The 22,156-nt window shown below is 40.5% G+C and overlaps 1 protein-coding gene across 2 annotated transcripts in view; it reads right to left on the bottom strand.

Moving 5' to 3' along the window:
• LOC126259759 (xaa-Pro aminopeptidase 1) overlaps window positions 1–489 on the bottom strand; it is a 155,012-nt gene extending 154,523 nt beyond the window's left edge. Inside the window, exon 1 of one of the 2 annotated variants that reach the window (XM_049956753.1) lies at window positions 378–489. In XM_049956753.1, coding sequence (XP_049812710.1) covers window positions 378–454 — 77 coding nt within the window. In that variant the 5' untranslated portion in view covers window positions 455–489. Of the gene's footprint in view, window positions 1–67; window positions 217–377 lie in introns of those variants that run through there. The other variant, XM_049956758.1, reaches the window with a different exon arrangement.
• Window positions 490–22,156: the final 21,667 nt, after the last annotated feature.

The following is a 22,156-nucleotide window of genomic DNA, read 5'->3' as shown; positions in this document are numbered from 1 at the left end:
AACACGCCACACGCACACGGTGTTGGAATGCCGTAAACATATGTATTCTGTATGAGAAAGTGCTAACCTGGAATGTGTTTGTCGCTGTGCTCTCTCTCTCTCTCTCTCTCTGTGTGTGTGTGTGTGTGTGTGTGTGTGTGTCAGACATCTAAATATCCAACAGAAATGATTGTATTTCGACACATAACTTCACTGGCACGCAAAGCAAATCAACCTAATCACATCCCGCGTAGTGCACTTGTAACTAGTTGCGCCTGATGATGGCAGTTATACTAATTTATATATGAGTAAAGGCCCGTCCACACGCAACGATCTGACTGCGCACATCACATCTGCGCAGACAGATCGTTGCGTGTGGACAGAAGATTTGCACCAACCTGATGTGTGTGCAAACCTGCAAGTTGGAGTTGGAGGTTTGAGCGAAACCTCTCAAATCTGTGGGTTCAAACCACATCTGCGCAGACAATTTGGAGCGTGTGAAGAGGAGATCGCCGCAAATCTGGCGCGAAACAGCTGTTTGCTCAGTCTAGTGTTTGTATTTGTGCGCACAGGGCATTAAAATGGCTGATACTCTTTAGTAGTGGTGGTGGTTGTTGGGATGTTTAAGGGGAACTAAACAGCTAAGGTCATCAGTCCCCCAACTCTTTAGTGTTCTCGAGAGTTTGTAAGTGAATTCATTGAAATATATAGAAACCACCCATGTTTGTGGAAGATTAAAAGTAAAGAATGCAGTGACCGAGACAAAAAGAGAGCAGCATACAATGTTCTAATTGAAAAATTGCGGGCAGTTGACGCCTCGGCAAACAGAGAAACAGTAATATATATTTTAAAAAAATTCGTTGCGAACTGTTTATCGAAAAGAGTTATCCAAAGTTCAGAAATCTAGAAGATCTGTTGTAGGAGTAGATCAAGTATACCAGCCAACGTTATGGTATTTTGATCTGCTTGGCCAGCCGTTCGTGAGGAGAAATTGCCCTTCTCATACAAGTATTTGTTCTGATAATATGAGGGTGTTATAAGCTTTAAGAGATAATTATAAGTTTCGACATCCATCCGCAAATACTTTCGCCAGTCGTTAGGTTCGCCCAGCAAATCTCGCAGTAAAGTTACGTGAGAAAACTGCTTTCGCTTTAGCAGCCACTGTCTACACCATTTTGACAGCTTTTTCTGTTTCCTGCGGTTGGTCTGAATGTTTTTTCCAACACAAGTTGCGAACACAGACCACAACAGAACTTTCTCCATTTCTATAATTCAAAATAACTGAATTAAATTTTTGACGTTTACGGGGAGCGTAGTCGCTTGCCAGTTGCCACTGATATTTCTTTTCTACACCGACAGATGGCGGACGAGTAGTAGATTGGGGTTTGTGTCGTGTGAACACACCACATTTGCAGCGATCTTTTGCATGTACAGACATCTGCGCCGATGTCTGCGCAGACAGATCGTTGCGTGTGGACCGGGCTTAAGAATTGACTGAAGCAGTAGAAATTATTTCATAAAAATAACGCTGTAAGATTTTAATTGCAGGGCTGGTGTAACAAACTTGCCTCAAAGAAATTCCAGTCGAAGCACCAGGAGAGCAATTACTTTACGCAACCGACCCCAAAGTGACAGAGTAAATATACGAAAATCCTCATTCCACTAGTTCTCCTTAGATTGTGTTGCCATTGTAGTCTTCAATACGAAGACTAAATAGAGTCAGCACTCCATGCTAATCTAATCCGTGCAAACTTATTCATCTCCGAATAACTATGCAACCTTCATCCATCTGAACATGCTTCTGTATTCATCCCTTGCCAACCCCCCCCCCCCCTCGTCCTCCTCCTCTACAATTGTTAGCCCCCACAGTTCCTTCCAATACTTAATTGATAATTCTTCAATGCCTTATAAAGTGCCCTGTCAATTGGCCCTGTCCTTTGGTCAAGTTTATTTTTGCCACAATTTGGTTCTGAACAACCCATTAGGTAAGCAGTCTTCCAATCCAATCTTCAGCATGCTTCCGTAACACCACATTTCAAAAGTTTCTATTAACTTGTCCGAACTACTTTGCATCTATGCGCCATCTCTGTATAAGGCTACACTCCAGAAAAATACTTTCATAAAAGACTTCCTAGCACTTAAATTTATATTTGATGTTATATTCTCTCTAATTCAGCCATCATCAATTGTTTTGCAGTCTAAATAGCAAAACTCATCAACTACTTTTATTTTCTCTTTCCCCAATAAAATTCCCTCAGCACAGCCTCAAAGTTTTTATTTCTTCTCCCTGAACTTTTAACTCATTCTCCAAATTTTTGTTTTGTTTCCTTTATTGCTCAGTAAATTTGCATATTAAATAACATGGGGGACACACTACCACTGTGTCTCATTCCCTTTTTAACTATTGCTTCCCTTTCATGTGCTTCAACTCTATAACAGCAGTCTGGTTTCTATACAAGCTGTACATACCTTCTGCACCCTGAATTTTATCCCTGCTGCCTTTAGAATTTCAAAGAGTGTATCCCAGTAAAAACTGCCAAAATCTTTCTCTAAGTCTACCGATGCTGTAAATGTAGGTATGCCTTTCTTGAACCTATCTGTAAGATTAGCTGTAGGATCAGTATTGGCTTATGTGTTCCTACATTTCTGCGAGACATAAACAGGTCTTTGCCAAGGTCATCTTCCCTACCAGTTTTTCCATTCTTCTATAAATAATTCATGTCAGTATTTTGCAACCACGACTTATTAAATTGATAGTTCTGCAGTATTCACACCTGTTAGCACCAGCTTTTTTTATAAGTGGGGCTAGTACATTCTTGAAATCTGAGAGTATTTCATGTCTCATACATCTTGGCCCCCAGATGGAATAGTTACACAGGACCTTGGGCTGTTAGCAAGACAGCCTCCACCATCTCTCCCCCCCCCCTCCTCCCCCCACCAAATGAAGAAGGAATGTAGTATTGGTAACTACTCTCTGACCGGACAGCACCTTCGCGCACACATGCATCCCATAGCTGGCCTAGTCTCGGGCATTGTCCGCTTCCTGCCCTGGCATCTGTGTATCAGCTATGACCACATCAATTTTCTGGGTAGTAATCTAGTACAACAACAATAATAACAACGTGGCATGTTATCGCTGAGATCTCAGGACACCACCACTGCAGGCACTACTCTCCTTGACAGGCGGTGTTCCAATTGACGTCAGGAGGCACAGCCAGTGAGGGACTATTCTCTTCTGCTAGTCACATGCATGAAAAGAGTCTGCAGTGTATACTTCCACATGCCAGTACTTGGGCCAACACGAGACCTCTGAGAGTAAGTCACCATTGAGAGTTACACCGGACAATTGCCTTGACCACTCCATGGCTTCTCATTTGGAGCAACTCTTGACCAGTGACGACCTCCAATGATCTAATGATATCCTTCTTTTGGTTGACACTGACTTGCAGATCTAGGCCTCAGACTAAGCATCACTATTAGGGCTCCATCACACACCTTCAGTTGAGTTACCAGCCTGGTGATATCTCCTCTTGTAATTCCTTAGATGGTTACTTGCTAAGTGCTATGTTTTCTTGTAACCTATCTAGCGTGTACAGTTACTTGACAGTTTTATTTCTTCCTCTAACTGTATCCAGAATAAGTGTGTTACTACTTCAAGTCTACTTGATTGCTGTTTTATTTGTATGTACCAAATCTTGGCACATAACTAGTTCTGTCATTACTGGCTCTCCAAAGGGTATCAGTAATTCTCAGGGAATGTAGTCTAATCCAGTGGCCTTGTTTCAACTTAGGTCTTTCAGTGCTCTGTCAAACTCTTCTCATAGTGTCATGTCTCCCATCTCATCTTTATCTACTTCCTTTTCCGTTCCTGTAATATTGCATTCAAGTTCGTTTCCCATGTAGAGCCCCTATATATATTCCTTCTACCTTTCACCTTACCCTTCTTTGCTTAGTATCAGCTTGCTGTCTGAGCTCTGGATATTCATGCAGTTGCTTCTCTTTCATCCAAAGGTCTCTTTAATCTTCCTGTAGGTGCAATCTAGCTTTCCCCTAGTTCTAATCTTGTTACAACTTTCATTTGTCCTGTAGCCATTTCTGCTTAGTCATTTTGCAGTTTCTGCCTATCTGAGTTTTTAGACACTGTTGTGAAAAGGAAAGTTGCTACTCACCATATAACGGAGATGCTGAGTCACTTATAGACACAACAAAAACGACTGTCACAAATATAGCTTTCGGCCAGTAAGGCCTTCATCAAAATTAGATGACAAACACACACTTACACAAATGCAACTCATTCACACGTGACTGCAGTCTCAGGCAACTGAGACCACACTACGCATGAACTCCAAGAGATGTGGACCACAGCGTTGGATAATAAATGGACCGTGCCTTCCTTCTTTATGGTGCCAGGACCTCATGTGCACTCTTACGTACATTTTTCACGGTTGTAGACATCTGACATTGGGAAAGTCTTACCTACTGTGTTGGCTCTGGAACTTCGCTCACATGCACGAAAATTCTTCAAACACCTACCCAAGTTCTTTGCACATCACCACGTAGCGCCATCGTCATCTGCACTGTGATGTGACTCACCTCATGACCATATGTTGGGCTGCATCTCCTGTCCATTTCGCACATTGAAGCATCCGTTGACTCCCGCATGTCTCACGCTGTGCCATGTAGAGATGGGTCGAACTCGTTCATTCCCGTGAAGTACTTCATTCATTTCACTCTTTGCCGTGAAGCGTTCAAATGAAGTAGTTCATTCATGAAGTACGGAAGCCTGGCGAAGTTGCCCAGTTCGCCGTTCAGCCGCGGCTACGCGCGCTTCGCCTCGCTCGTAGAATAAAGCTTCGTAATACTTCATATTTTTACCAACAGATGGCCGAACTATGCGGTAACGTGCACGCAACGTTTTGCGTCTTACAGCGTCTGAGTTAAATACTGGATGGTCGAAGGGGACAAAGGAAAGATAAACAGAGAAGCCTGTCACATATAAAGAAGGTATTACGTTTAATTTTGCTCGACATTTTCTCATGAAGCGCCAAAAAGTCTTCATCTGCCAAGTGAAACCTTATTTGTTGTATTTATGGACTGAAAACTTGGGCTACAAACGAAATGCAGTCCAAGTTTATGTTCCTTTTAAAATTTAATCCAAAATATAATGAGTATGTTTACCACTGTCACAAAGTCTATATACCTACGTTAAGTAATTATTCAGAAGTTTTCCGGGATTTTATTTTTGAGAATAATAACCCTCTAAATTCAAAACGTAAACTGTCACCTGTAGTCATTGGTACGATTTCAGGTAAAATCCCTCTTTATTTTATTCGAAAGCAGTTTTTGTCTGTTCACGCTTATACAATGGCTAGCAACACGCGATCGCGTAAAAGTAGTGAAATTTGGGGTTTCTTCGCCGATTTAGGTTATGTGAAAGCAAAGTGCAACTGTTGTTCTAAGTGTATTTCACCGTGCGATTCGTCGACAGGCAGTACAGGGAGGATTGAAGTGAAGGGAGAATGAGTGACGTAGCGCCAATGTAGTGGGAGAGGGAGAGGGGAAGAGAGTGAGTGAACGAACTAGAAAAAAAGTGTGGAGTGTACTATCTGTGGAGAGTTTGAAGTACCAGTTCATTAAAATTGAGTGGTTAGTTCACACTTCACTGGAGTGAAGCGTTCATTTAAACGACTCATTCACGAGCTCCCCATCACTAGTGCCATGCCCATCTCGAAATGGTGCCTTACAATCAAACTACTGACAGCCATCATACCAAACACCACCATGTTTTGTGCAGATTCTTCCAAGACATGGTTTGCCTTCAGTGAGTATTTTATGTGAGCCAGTGGCAATACTGGGCACGATTAGAAGTTCGCCACTCTCCTTAACCACCTCAGAGACACTGCAGACGTTATTAGTGACTTGCTTTTGGACATTTCAGCTTCTCAAAAATACGAAACTTCCAACACACTACCACTATAATGACTAATACACACATCTGAACAGTAGCTACATCTCGTGTCATCAATTACTATGGGCAACAGCACGCCATCTTCGCTCTGGCTCTGCCTGTGAGTTCTAATTAACCCTATGCTCCTACCTGTTAGCATACTCTGGACACTTTGGCTCCTAAAACTGCCAGAGAACATCCAGACAGCAATGCTAGCATGGGAGGAGGCACCACTGTAGTTTAAACTTTGACTTGCAGACAAAATGCAGGCACTATCAACACTGCATCCTAATCACTAATCAACAGTGCTATGCTGCAGTGAATGCCCAATATTATGCCTGCACCAAAGCTGATTTTGCATGATTCCAGTCAAACTGCCCTGACATTCCAAGCAGCTGTGCCGCCCCCCCCCCCCCCCCCCCCCGCTGGCCACTACCCCAGCTCTGTGTATAAACAAAAGCCATGCCGACCAAGTGCATCGCCTGCTTCCATGCCAAGCACACAGCAATGTATCACACTAGATTTGGGCAGGATGCACTATGCTGCAGACAACCCTGCACCTAGCCAAACTAGAACGGTGACCTGACATAGCACACCAGGTCACTCTTCATTAAAAAGACACCACCGCAAAACAGCACAAATGCAGCATATCAATGGGCAGATGGTTCCCACAATTCGTCCATGACAGGCACCAGCATACGTATTTCCTCATTGATACCAGGGCTGATGTGAGCACTTTAGCATCTGCTCTCATGCCTACTACACAACTGCTATTGCCGCTGCAATTGCATTGGCCAATGACACTGTACTCACAGTTGCTGAAACTGCACACATCACGCTTGACCTCGGCGCAGGTATGCAAATACCTGGGACACTCATAGTGTCAGAGACAACTGAACCAGTCCTGAGAGGTGATTTCCTTCAGCACTACCAGCTATTGTTGGATTTAAATCATGTCCTCCTATTACGAAGGGATGGTCAGCAGCTGATTTGTGGTGGAGTCAGTGATACATTACCTGCTGGCACTGTAACCCCCTCGGTCATGCTGCTGCCACTCGACACACCACTCAACCTGAAGCTACAAAGTGAAATACTTTTCAGCTGATTACACTTAAAGGCAACTGAGTACTCGTCATTATATCATTTCAATGGGGTCACAATCTTCACCAACGATCAACTATGGAGACGAATCGAGGACACCATGGCATCACTACATGCTGATTAGCAGCATCTTGATGACCTTTCTCATCTCAGCACCAATGACTGCTGTGGCGCTGCTGCTACAGATATTTCTCATGTTAGTGAAGGATCACAACCTCCACTTGAGTGCGCTTCTGAGACAATGCTGTGTGACATTAACATAAATGGTCAATCATGTCGAGCCTCTCCTCCTGGAATAGCTCCATGCTCCCCCATTAGACTAAATACAATATGTGCCATGTGGGATGGTACAGTCCACCACATTACAACCACACCAGGTCCCCTTGTCCATCACTGTCTCTGTTGTCTAACTCCCTGCAAACTTAAAGCAGCTAAGGCTGTGGTGGACAAACTTTTGTGAGCTGGCACTGGCAGGCCATCAGATGGACTTGGGCTTCCTTAATTGAACTAGTTCCCTAGAAGAATGGTACTTGGCATCTATTTGGTGACCACTGCTTCCTCAATCCCTGTATCCATTGGCCAGATGAAGACGAGGCAATGGGCTGTGCGTTCTTGCCATACGCGGGTCCTCCAACGTCTAAGATCGCGAGAAGTCTCAAGAAACATAAAGTGAAGACCGTTTTCTGCGCAGCAGGAAAAATCAAAGACCTTCTCGGTTCAACCAAGGGTCCACTGGGTCTGACAGCACCAGGTGTGTACAAGATCAGATGCAAATGTGGGATGCAATATATAGGACAGACGTAGTGTTGCCTCTCACAGCACCGCAGTGAACACATTAGGCATGTATGCTTGGGTCAGACCAACAAATCTGCTGTGGCGGAACATAGTATTGACGAGAAGCATACCTTCGATTTTGAGGACACAAAGAAAATATACAGTACAAACTGATTTTGGGACTCAGTAATCAAAGAGTCCATATAAATACGGTTACATGACAACCTAATCAACCACGACAGTGGCTACCATCTCAGCACAACCTGGGAGCTTGCAATCAGGAAAATCACTAATTCTGTAACTATTCCTGCCATTGTCATTAAGTTCACAAACCCTGCAAGAATCACCGTTTTAGTTATCTTGTTAGGCATTATTATGTGTTTGTATTATGCATTTTCCGTGCTGTTCAGGGAATTGAACTTGAGCGGCTGCTAACCAGAGATTGTACAACTTGTCCTTTGTAGTGTAGCAGTCTGGCAAAACTTTTCTGTCAAAATTTCATTTTCTTGGATACACTGAGAAGATAATAAGTAATCTTTCTTACCTGTTTTTCCTGTTCGCCACTTATTTCGACTCTGGTAGTTTGACTCTATGGATTTTGCTAATAATTATAATGCTGATCATTTGCTCACCCAATCAACGACATAAACAAACAGCAACTGGCATTCACCCATTTGGGTTCATTCAGCTCAGGTCATATAGCCCAATCCCCTTTTGTCTGCAGGAAGAAGTTTTTTATTTCAAGATGTGATGGGGATTCCCCTGGCAGAGATATCACATACAATATGCATGTATTCTAAAACCAACTTATCATTTGTTAAAAAATCAACTTAGAATGTGTTCAAAAATGTTCACAAACCAACAGGGATATGTTTCAAAATCATACGAACAATTGATAATTGATAGAGCAACATATGCTGGATGCTAGGCACTTTGTAAAACAAGGTTGATTTCTTCAAGAATATGAAGTTGGCATCCCCTGAAATTTCCACCTATGCCTGGGGCAGAAATCCTGGTTTGCCCCCCCCCCCCCCCTCCCCACACCGATCAAGGCCTGCCTGACGCACACCTAATTACCACGTCTGATGCTAGCAGTCACGCAATCAGGGCTACTTAACAGCAAGATATCGGTGGAATCACTGAGCCACTCTTTTTTTCTCATGCTAATGTACCGACTCCCAGAAAAAATCATCTACATTTGACCATGAACTACTAGCCATAAATAAAGCAATAAAGCAGCTTGTCATTTTCAAGATACAGTTGAGGGGAGACCCCTTACCATACATACAGACCATTGCCCTTTGGCAGATACTTTCCACAACCTGTCACCAGTTACTGCACCCAGGAGATTTCGTAGCAAGTTCACTACTGATGTGCAATACATTAAAGGTGCTGATAATTTTGTGGTGGCCTATCTTTCCCATATTTCAGCTACCTCCTCCCAGCTGGACTATAATAGAATTGCAGATGCATGAATGACAGATCTCCACAATTTGTTTAACAAATCGGACACTGTACTCCAACTGCAACAATGCATGCTACCTGTTGCAACCAAACAAGTTTGGTGTGACATTTCAAATGGACGGGTCCAACCAGTTGTCCCAGAGCCATATTGCTGGACAATTTTTGACCTTCACCACAACCTTGCACATCCAGGTGTGTGCCCTACTGTATGCCTTATCCTGTAATGGTTTGTCTGGCCTAACATTAAAAAGGATTGTGCCATGTGGGACAGGACTTGCATTCCATGCCAGCAGGCAAAAACTGGCTCCCTTGAATAGCCGCCCTTTCAAAAATTTCTGATTCCAAAGGGGTGGTTCCAGCACGTCCACATTGACATTGTAGGACCACTTCCAGAATCATATGGTTACCATTACATTCTGTCATTGTCAGATTGTGTGACATGATGGGTGGAGGCTACACCCATTTCCGAAATACCAGCACAGACAGTAGCAAAAACTTTCATCAACAGTTGGATTGCCAGATTTCACTGCCCAGCCTCCTTAACATCAGACCAGGGTTGGCGGTTTGAATTCCAACTGTTCAGTGACTTATGCCTGCTATGTGGATGCCACCAGTTCCACACAATTGCTGGTCAGGCCCAAACCCAATGGCCTTATGGAACAGTGGCATTGAACGATGAAAGTTGCTCTCATGTGCCACTCAGAATTGTGGGTGAAGGTCCTTCCATGGGCTCTGCTGGGCATTTACACTGCACATAAAGATGACCTCACTCTACCCACTGAATTCGTAGCAAATGAAGCAGTCCCCACAGACCAGGACTTACCCCCATCCCATCACATGACGCAAATAACTTTTTTTCATAAAGACCTTGCCACATATTCTCATTTGATGTTACATACAGATGCAGTGAAACACACTCTACAACTGCCATTTACAGGACCACACCAAGTGTTGAAATATGATACAGACACTTTTGTTATCAAAATTGCTGGCAAACAAACAACAGTGTCGCTGAAGTGGCTTAAACTGCTGTGGGCTTCAGTGAACCTGTCACAACAGACACTCCCCACCCCACTGCCTCCTAAGCAATCTTTAGTTAATTTCTAAGTGCATGTGTGTCTCTCCACGATTTTCTGCGTGATGACATATCCATCACGTTGCGCAACACTGACCTCATGATTACTGCTATCTACGTAGACAAGCAGTCAGGTGCCAGCACTGTCACACACAGTTTTGTGGACACCACTCCTGTCCCACCAGAAGTTGACATGGCAGCACTCACCTCCCATTTTTCAGCAGACGGGACACTCACTGTCCCCGTCCCGGCCTACACTGCCACAGGCTCTGCAACGCCTCATGTGGTTGCAACAATACAAGGCAGTGCTGCCAAAATGCCTCCCTCTTCACATACCACCACTGAGCCAGCAACAATTAAAGATTCCACTGAGACTACAGCGTTATCTGCTAACACTGCCAGCACCGCCGACTTTGCACTTTGGATGTGCCCTGCACTCCTCTTGCATACCTTGCTGACTACAATGTGTATTCCACTGCATCTGCCGTCACACAGCCACGTACATCACTTCTGACAGATGATGCCCCACCGCAGCCTCTCCTCGTGTGCTCCGCACTACGGAGGGATCGGGGGGGCAGGGTGGGGGAGATGTGAGGTGGAGGGTTTCTGTGGTGGTGTGACATCACTGATTCAGTAAAAGAAGTATTGTGCCTCATGAGGCAGTGAAGAGATAGTATGCCCTGTATGCTCAATAAACAGTATGGAAATCATATCTCTATGCTGTGCCACTAGCTATTTTATTTAAGATTCATTCAACATCAACAATTCAACAAGTTTGTGGTTACCAGTCACTGTAATCAGTAACAGTGGCTGGTAACAGTGAACTTGTCATTTCATTCAATATCAATAACAGTCACAGCAAAGTCTAACCTAAAATGTGCACCTTTAAAGAAAAGCAACAATTCAATTTTTATTATCTTATTCATGACAGAATGTACTCCTGAGTAACAGCCTTAGCCTGTGCCTGTATGGTAAAATACATTTCCTGACTTCAGCTTAAAGTGATTCTCTTTCTTTCTTCACAGCTCTGATAACCTGCTGAAATCCCATTTGCTATTAGTTAGCTTACTTTCCCATTCCAGTAGACTAGCTTCAGTCCTAAGAATCCTGCAATTTATAGTTCCGATACAGAGTGTGATAGAAGTTGTCAAGTATTTGTGAATAATGATATTTTGTTTCATCCACATTTCGTGTAGTGAGGTGTAGATCTAGAATTACCCTAGTGTGCCAAGTGTTACGAATACACTGCCACTTCTTTCAATATGCTTTAACCCTAGCTGAGATACCTACATCCCAGGAACTTTTAAATAGCAATTGGCCTGCAACAGTTCTGTCAACTGTCCATTAGGCTGCCAGGTCTGAAAAATTTGGTGTGACACATGTCCAGTGACAAATCTCAACAGAACAGCTCACAGGTGTTTCTGTTGAGGATGGACATCTACGTGACAGTTCATATGCTGAACATGTGGCGATGAAGGGCTACCCATTAATAGTTAGTATCAGTCAGTTAGTTGGTTTTAAACTGCAGAAAGTAATGCGATCTCTGTGGAAGATTGCAGGTTGCAGGCAACTGTTCTCCACAATGTCTGCAGTGAGAGTCAGATATGTCATAAAACACGTGCCACTATCCTGTTCCCTTCTTCTGTCAGTATTTATTATATGTTCTTTTCTTTGCCAGCTCTATGGTAAACTTTCTCATTCCTTACCTTACCAGTCCTCTTAATTTTCAACATCTCAGATCCTTCAATTCTCTTCTTTTCTGCTTTTTCTGCAGTCCATGATTCACTCCCATACAATGCCAAGCTCCAAACATACATCATTAGAAATTTCTTCCACAAATTGAGACTTGTGTTAGATACTAGCAGACTTCTTTTGGCGGAATGGCCTGTTTGCTTGTACTGATCTGGTTTTTATATCCTCCTTGCTTCATCTGTCATATGTTGTTATGCTTCCTAGGTAGGATCTGTTAGGTGATGATCAGGTTGACTTTTGGAAAGGTAAGAGAACCAGAGAGGAGGTTCATGGTCACCAATTTTGATCATAGGTACAAGGCAGGTAAATGTGAAGAAACCTTAGGTAACAGTAGAAGTCTTCAAATGTTCAATGGAAAAAGGAAGTACAAAAAAGTTCAGGGCAATTCAGGAATACAATACTTAGGATTGAAATAAATGGGAAATGCAAAGAAGACAACCAAAAAGGATATAGGAAAAATGTGAGAAAATCAAAAAAGAACTGGTCATCATAAGGATTGATTCAGCAAGTAGAAAAGTCAAAGTAGTCTGAAATTAAAAGCAAAGGCATCAACATGAAGAGTGCAATGCGAATTCTACTGTTAAGAGTGGAAGAGACAGTGGATAGTTGGAAAGAGTACAATGAAGACCTCTATGAGGGGGAAGGCATGATTGAGGAAGAACCAGGAGTTGATATAGAAGACATTTGGAATCCAGTGTTAATAGAGCTTTGGAAGACTAGTGTTCAAATGAGGTACGAGGGATAGATAACATTCCTTTGAAATTTCTGAAATTATTGGGGGTAGTGGCAAGCAAGTGGCTATTTAGGTTGATGGTAGAATCAGTCAGAAGATATACTGTCAGATTTTCAGAAAAAATATCATCCACAAAATCCCACAGATACCAAGGGTATACAAATGTGAGAAGGATCGTGCACTCAGTGTAACAGCTCACGCAGCCTAGTTGCTGACAAGGATGATTTATAGAAGAAAGGAAAAGAAAATTGAGGATTGTTAGGTGATTATCAGGTTCGCTTTTGGAAAGGTAAGAGAACCAGAGAGGAGGTTCTGATGTTGTGTGTTAATGGAAGCAAGACTACTGAAAAATCAAGGCAGTTTCATAGGATTTGTCAATCCGATAAAAGCGTTTGACAATGTAAAATGGTGGAAGATGTTCAAAATTCTGAGAAAATTAGGAGTAAGATGGACAATATACAATATGTAGAAGAACCAAGAGGGAACAATAAGAATAGAAGGCCAAGAATGAAGTGCTTGGATTAAAAAGAGTATAAGGCAGGTATATAATCTTTTTTTCCCGTACTGTTCAATACATACACTGTAGAAGCAATGATGGAAATAAAAGAAAGGTTCATGAGTGGGTTAAAATTCAGGCTGAAAAGATATCAATGATGAGACCTGAGATTTGCTGATGACATTTCTATCCTCACTGAATGTGGAAAAAAATTACAGGACATGTTGAGTGGAATTAATAAAATTCAGAATATGGATTGAGAGTAAACTAAAGAAAGACAAAAGTAATGAAGAATAGCAGAAATGAGACTTGTGATAAAATTTACATCAGAACTCGGGACAACAAATTAGGCAAAGTTAAGGATTCAGCTAGCTTGAAAGCAAAATAAGACATGATGGAAAAACCAAAGAGGCATAAAAAGCAGATTAGTGCATGCAAAGAGGGCATTCCTGGCCAGCAGAACTCCATTTGTATCAAATATTGGCCTCAACCTGAGGAAGAGATTTCTGAGAATGTACATTTGGAGAACAGCTTTTTTGAGGAAGTGAATCACTGACTGTGGGAAAACCAGTTGTTTTGACTTTTCCATATGGTGCATCAGTCCTTCCAAGGACCATTTCTTTCCAAATTTGCTCACATTTTTCCTGTGGCCATTTTACCTTGCCTAACCTGCACTTCCTATTTATTTCATTCCTAGGTGACTTACATTGCTGTATTCCATTCATTACTTGAACGTTTTTGTGCTTCCTTCTTCCATTGACCAACTGATATATTTTTTATATTACCCAAGGTTTCTTCACAGTTACCTTCCTTGTACCTAAATTTATCTGTCAAACTTCTGTGACTGTGCTGTTTAGAGATCTCTAGTTCTCCTCAACTTAAATGCAAATTTTGGTTATTCAGTATCACAGAACCATCAGCCTTAGATGACTTCAAGCATATTTTATTTCTTCTTGGTACTTCAGTATCTCATTTCCTTCCACCTAGATTCTTCCAGATGATTCTCCTCAGTATCCAACTCTTTTTCATGTTGATATTCCAGATGATACTCTTAAACTTTACACTACTCTTCGTCATTACAAAATTGTGATCCGAATCTGTCTGTCTCTGGGTGTGTCTTACAGTCCAATATCTGATTTTGGGATCTCTGTCTGACCATAATGTAATTGATGTCCCATGTCTACAGGCCTGTTCCAAGTATACCTTCTCCTCTCATGGTTTTTGAATAGTACATTAACTGTCAACCGATGTAATTTATTGCAGAACTCAATTAGTCTTTCTCCTCTTTCATTTCTACCATGAGCGTATATTCTCTTATAACTGTGTCCTTTATTCCTTTACTACTACAGTGTTCAGTTACCCATAATTATTAGATTTTCATATCCCTTTACATACTGAATAGATACAATACCCTCACATACTTTCTCTACCTCTTCAACTTCTGCTTGTGATGTTGACATCTCTGAACTATTGTTTTTGGTGTTGGTTTGCTGTTAATTCTGACGAGAATAATCCTATCACAGTAATTCACTCCCTGCTCTACCTTCCTGCCCATGTTACACCATTCCCTGCTGCTGATGTTATCCTTTATTCATTTGACCACCAGAAAGCTTTATTTTCTTTCCATTTTGCTATATCTAGACTGAGATTTTGCCTTTCCCTTTTCAGATTCTTTAACTTCCCTAACACATCCCCCCCTCCCCCCCCCCCACCCCACCCCCCGCATCAGTCTCCTGACTGGTTTCATGCAGGCCACCACAAATTCCTCTCCTGTGCCAACCTCTTCATCTCGGAGTAGCACTTGCAACCTACGTGTCCTCAATTGTTTGCTGGATGTATTCCAGGCTTTGTCTTCCTCTACAACTTTTACCCTCTATAGCTCCCTCTAGTACCATGGAAGTTATTCCATCATGTCTTAATAGATGTCCTACCAATCTTGTACCTCCTCCTTGTCAGTGTTTCTGATATATACCTTTCCTTGCCGATTCTCTAGAGAACCTTATCATGCCATCTAATTTTCAACATACCACTATAACATGATATTTCAAATGCTTGTATTCTCTTCTGTTCCAGTCCATGTTTCACTACCATATATCGCTATGCTTCAAACATACATTCTCAGAAATTTCTTCCGTAAATTAAGACCTATGTTTGATACTAGTAGACTTCTCTTGACCAGGAGTGCACTTTTTGCCAGTGCTAGTCTACTTTTGATGTTCTCCTTGCTATGTCTGTCACTGGTTGTTTTGCTGCCTTGGTAGCAGAATTCCTTAACTTCATCTACTTTGTGACCATCAATCCTGAATTTATGTTTCTCGCTGTTCTCATTTCTGCTACTTCTCATTACATTCATCTTTCTTCGGATTTACTCTCAATCCATATTCTGTACTCACTAGGCTGTTCATTCAGTTCAGCACATTCTTTAATTATACCTCACTTTCTCTGAGGAAAGCAGCGTCATCATCGAATCTTATCATTGATATCCTTTCATTTCGAATTTTAATTCCAGTCTTGAACCTTTCTTTTATTTCCGTCATTGCTTCTTTGATGTATAGATTGAATAGTAGGGATAAAAGACCACAATCCTGCCTTACATCCTTTTTATTCTGAGCACTTTGTTCTTGGTCTTCCAGCCTTATTATTCCTTCTTGGTTCTTGCACATATTGTGTATTACCTGTCTTTCCCTATATCTTACCCCTATTTTTCTCAGAATTTCAAACATCTGAATGTGTCTTGGTTTTTCTTTAGTCTTGCTTCAGTTATCAACTGCAATATCAGGATTGCCTCTCTGGTGCCTTTACCTTTCCTAAAGCCAAACTGATCGTCATCTAACACATCCTCAATTTTCTTCTCATGGTTACGTACCTCCAAAGCAGTCTGCTCCTGAAGATTTGAATGGTGGACTAACCTGCAATATTTTGCCAATGGAGACATCATTATGACACTTTAATTACAGGTCACATGTCCTATAGATATACATTATACATTTCTAATGCAATGGTTTCCATTGCCTTCTGCATCCTCATGCCACTGATCATTGCTGATTCTTCTGCCTTTTGCACACAATTTCCTACTCTAAGAGCTACAGGTTGCTCTTAAACTCTCTTGACTCCTCCACTCAATTTCACAATGCCAATTACATAATGAGGGTGACTCCGTATACGAGAAGTCTTTGGCAGCATGCTCATGAGTTTTATTCATAATTTAAGCAGTGGTTGTGATTGAACCTCGAAACCAGGATTTCTTTACTTGGAAATCATTCGATAGTGCCACCTGGTGGTGTAAGCATCTTGCAAAAAGTTATTTTGTCATATGAAATTCTTTGTACTTGCAAATCCAGTATAGCTTTTTTTTGTGTCCTGTAAGTGTCACCTAAAAATGTTGTGCACTTTTATGTAAAGTAGTGTAAAGTGTACTTGTGTTGGATGAGAGACAATTTTGAGTGGTGTTTATATGTCGCAAAGTATAAAAATGTGTCAAAGTATATAAATAAAGTGTCAAAATTTTACTGATCTACAGAATTCACTTTATATAAGCAGCACACCCTGCTGTAACAAGGAAAAGAAGGGAACCAACTGAAAAATGCTTCTGTCAGAGCACAAAAATGTAAGACTCTGACAGAAAAGTGGGAAACCAGTTCCCTCAATCCTCATTACACCTTCTTCACAAAAAGTTTGGCATGTGCACATATTCGTGAGTGAGAGAAAGGTATGAAGACAGTGACAGTGGGAGAGAGAGAGAGAGAGGAGGAGGAAATGCCAGTGGAAGAAAGACACGTGTAGACAGTGGCAGTGAGAATTACTTGCTGAGTATAAAGACTTCAGTACAATAGGAGACTCAGTAAAAGAATTTAGAATGTTCTGTATTAATAGAGTGCAATATGTTCACAAGCCAAATCTTTGGTGAGGAAGGTTGAATGAGGATTGAGGTGGAGCATATCTGCCTTTTTTCTCCATCTCTGATCCCCACACAGTACAGCTTCAGTTAGAGGCAAATGAGATGCCCTCTGTCACTAAATTTATTTAATCGTATGGCTAGGGCCCCCCGTCGGGCAGGCCGTTCACTGGGTGCCGATCTTTCAATTTGATGCCACTTCGGTGACCTGCAGTCAATGAGGATGATAGGATGATGATAAGGACAGCACAATACCCAGTCCCTGGGTGGAGAAAATTCACTGACCCAGCCGGGAACTGAACCCAGGCCCAGAGGACTGACAATCCGTCATGCTGACCATTCAGCTACCAGGGGCGGACAGTCACTAAATGAAATTATATGTGAGCAAAAGAGTTATGTATAATGATACCATCAACAGACTGAACTGCATGTTAGCACGCATAACTTTTCCTGTAATGGTTTTGCTACTGAGATCTACTCTTTTGATGCCACATGCCTAGTTGTAGCCACAGAAGTTAAACAAACAAAAAATATAAACAGAATATCTGGATAAATAATGACATCATTGAGGCAAGGGAAAAATCAAAATTTTTCCATAATGCAATGTTGAATAACAGAGAAAATCTCAAGCTTAAGGATGTCTTCAAAATTTATTGAGAATACTATAAAGATGCATTAATACGGACCATGAGCAACTATGTTGCAAACAAGCTTCAGGCTTCACACAATGTAATTACTGATGTATAAACAGTTTTAGAACAGGCAAAGACAAATCCTATCTGGATAATATAATAATTATTGACCACAGTGGGATGGTCATAAAAAACCAACTTGCAGTTGCAAATACTTCCAATAACATTTTTCTTCTGTGGGGGAACCTATCAATGATAAATATAATAATAACCTGCAGCATAATTTTAAGGTCAATCCATCTGAGCATAGGATACATCTAGTCCCCAAAAATTGCAAAGAGCTAATGAACATCATAAGCTTTTTAAAATCTTCTCGTTCTGTAGGGCATGATGGCCTCAATATTAAAGTATTGAAAGTGTGTGGAAAAAATGTCTCTGCACCTCTGTCTGTAGCTTTAAAGAAAGTAACAAATACAAAATTCAGAACTACAGACCAATCTCAATACTTCCTGTCTTTCCCAATATACTTGAATAAGTCATTTATAACAGAATTATAACCTTTCTCAACAAGCACAATCTAATGTTCGAAAATCAAAATGAATTCTTAAAATGTAAATCAGCCAGCACAGCAGCTGCTCAGTTAATGAAGGGGTAATAAGTGACATCAAGAGCAAGCAACATGTTGCAGGTATATATCTCGACCTTGAGAAAGCTTTTGACTGTGTGAAGACTATTACCCTATTAGATGAGCTGTGGAACATTGGCATCAGAGGCACAGCTGACCTAATAAAGTCTTACATGAGTAACCAAAAAGGCAACAGCCTTGCCGCAGTGGATACACCAGTTCCTGTGAGATCACCGAATTTAAGTGCTGTCAGGCGTGGTCGGCACTTGGATGGGTGACCATCCAGCCGCCATGCGCTATTGCCATTTTTCGGGGTGCACTCAGCCTCGTGATGCCAATTGAGGAGCTACTTGACCGAATAGTAGCGACTCTGGTCAAAGAAAACCATCATAACGACCGGGAGAGCGGTGTGCTGACCACACGCCCTTCCTATCCGCATCCTCAACTGAGGATGACACGGCAGTCGGATGGTCCCGATGGGCCACTTGTGGCCTGAAGATGGAGTGCTTTTTTTTTGAGTAACCAAAAACAGTTTGTACTGCTTAGAACTGAACGTGATGTTAACAAATCAAAAATCACTAAAAATATGGAGCACCTCATGGCTCAGTATTGGGTCATCTTCTAATTTTGATTTACGTAAATATGTAAATAACGTAAAATATTGCACTCGGAGTTCCAATCTAGTTCTGTATGTGGATGATAAGTCCATCATGTGTGACAGGAATCATTTAATGGACTAGAGGCCCATTGTAATAATGTGACAAATGAAATTGTTCAATACTTTAATGAAAGCCACATAAATGTAAGCATCAGTACAACATACCTCATGGAGTCAACAACAGTAGTTTTAATGATGAAATTAAAATATACATTGGCAATGAATTAGTAAAAAACGAGTTTAGTTTAAAATTCCTTGGTTTAACAATACAAAACAATCTAAAATGGGACTCACATGTTGACATTCTAGCATGTAAGTTGTCTAATAATATATTTGCAGTTAATATGATTAACAATTTCTGCAAAGACAGTATTGTCCTAAAGCCTGCATATCATGCTTTATTTTGCTCTCATCTGAAATATGGGATAGAAATTTGGGGAGGAAGAACCAAAGCAAATCTACATAAGCTATTGCTACTTCAAAAAAGAGCTATAAGAATCATCTGTGGAGCAAAATATAAGGAATCATGGTATGGCTTGTTTCAAAAACTGGTGTGCTAATCCTAGTAAACATGTACATTCTAAAAGCCATTTTACATGTTAAAAGACTGCAGCCCAAGATTTGTTCTAATTTACGTCAGCGCAATACCAGAAATAAAGAAAAATTTTACATCAGAAGCCACAGGACAGTGCTCTATGTAAAGGATCCACATTATACAGGTTTAAAATTAGCCAATGCACTGCCCATTGCAGTTATGACCCTTCCCAAAATGAAGTTTAAATTTCAGCTAAAGAGATTCCTGTTACAAAATTCCTTTTACACAGTATCATATTGACACGCAGAATAAGAATTGCTTTGAAAAAGCATATAAATATGTTAAGCAAATCATTTTACTTGTAATCTCATCATTTTGTTAATCACTGATGTAATCAGAAGAATGTACCGTATTATTGTGTTACATATCAAGAACTGTAACCTGTTTTTGTACATCTGCAATGAATCATTCAATGTTGAATAAAGTATTATTATTATTATTATTTCTCTTTCCTGTCTCAGATGTTATGTCTGGTTAAAAAAGGAAAGTGACGCGGACCTTGATCAAGCATGACTTCCTTCTAACTGTACGGTATATGTTACATTGCATTTAGGAACTTTTGGGTAATTGAACGTGTATCAATAATTACAGATTTCTGTAGTTGTATATATACGTTTGGGTGTAGCTGTGTTGCGTTGATGTACTGGTGAATATTGTGTGGTATGACTCCTGTAGTTGATAGTATAATTGGTATGATGTCAACTTTATCCTGATGCCACATGTCTTTGACTTCCTCAGCCAGTTGGATGTATTTTTCAATTTTTTCTCCTGTTTTCTTCTGTATATTTGTTGTATTGGGTATGGATATTTCGATTAGTTGTGTTAATTTCTTCTTTTTATTGGTGAGTATGATGTCAGGTTTATTATGTGGTGTTGTTTTATCTGTTATAATGGTTCTGTTCCAGTATAATTTGTATTCATCATTCTCCAATACATTTTGTGGTGCATACTTGTATGTGGGAAAGTGTTGTTTTATTAGTTTATGTTGCATGGCAAGTTGTTGATGTATTATTTTTGCTACATTGTCATGTCTTTTGGTGTATTCTGTATTTGCTAGTATTGCACATCTGCTTGTGATGTGATCTACTGTTTCTATTTGTTGTTTGCAATGTCTGCATTTATCTGTTGTGGTATTGGGATCTTTAATAATATACTTGCTGTAATATCTGGTGTTTATTGTTTGATACTGTATTGCAACCATGAATCCTTCCGTCTCACTGTATATATTGCCTTTTCTTAGCCATGTGTTGGATGCGTCTTGATCAATGTGTGGCTGTGTTACATGATACGGGTGCTTGCCATGTTGTGTTTTCTTTTTCCAATTTACTTTCTTTGTATCTGTTGATGTTATGTGATCTAAAGGGTTGTAGAAGTGGTTATGAAATTGCAATGGTGTAGCCGAGGTATTTATATGAGTGATTGCTTTGTGTATTTTGCTAGTTTCTGCTCATTCTATAAAGAATTTTCTTAAATTGTCTACCTGTCCATAATGTAGGTTTTTTATGTCAATAAATCCCCTTCCTCCTTCCTCTCTGCTTAATGTCAATCTTTCTGTTGCTGAATGTATGTGATTTATTCTATATTTGTGGCATTGTGATCGTGTAAGTGTATTGAGTGCTCCTAGTTCTGTGTTACTCCATTTCACTACTCCAAATGAGTAGGTCAGTATTGGTATAGCATCAGTTTTTATAGCTTTTGTCTTGTTTCTTGCTGTCAATTCTGTTTTCAGTATTTTTGTTAGTCTTTGTCTGTATTTTTCTTTTAGTTCTTCTTTAATATTTGTATTATCTATTCCTATTTTTTGTCTGTATCCTAGATATTTATAGGCATCTGGTTTTTCCATTGCTTCTATGCAATCACTGTGGTTATCCAATATGTAATCTTCTTGTTTAGTTTGTTTTCCCTTGACTATGCTATTTTTCTTACATTTGTCTGTTCCAAAGGCAGTATTTATATCATTGCTGAATACTTCTGTTATCTTTAGTAATTGGTTGAGTTGTTGATTTGTTGCTGCCAGTAGTTTTAGATCATCCATGTATAGCAAATGTGTGATATTGTGTTGGTATGTTCCAGTAATATTGTATCCATAATTTGTATTATTTAGCATGTTGGATAGTGGGTTCAGAGCAAGGCAGAACCAGAAAGGACTTAATGAGTCTCCTTGGTATATTCCACACTTAATCTGTATTGGCTGTGATGTGATATTATTTGATTTTGTTTGGCTATTAAGTGTGGTTTTCCAATTTTTCATTACTACGTTTAGGAACTGTATCAATTTAGGATCTACTTTGTATATTTCCAATATTTGTAGTAACCATGAGTGGGGTACACTATCAAAAGCTTTTCGGTAATCAATGTATGCGTAGTGTAGCGACCTTTGTTTAGTTTTAGCTTGATATGTCACCTCTGCATCTATTATCAGTTGCTCTT

This window comes from Schistocerca nitens, chromosome 5, assembly GCF_023898315.1.
Source record: "Schistocerca nitens isolate TAMUIC-IGC-003100 chromosome 5, iqSchNite1.1, whole genome shotgun sequence".
Lineage (NCBI taxonomy): Eukaryota > Metazoa > Arthropoda > Insecta > Orthoptera > Acrididae > Schistocerca > Schistocerca nitens.
The sequence above is the reverse complement of the archived record's forward strand: the minus strand, read 5'-3'. Positions and strand labels throughout refer to the sequence as shown.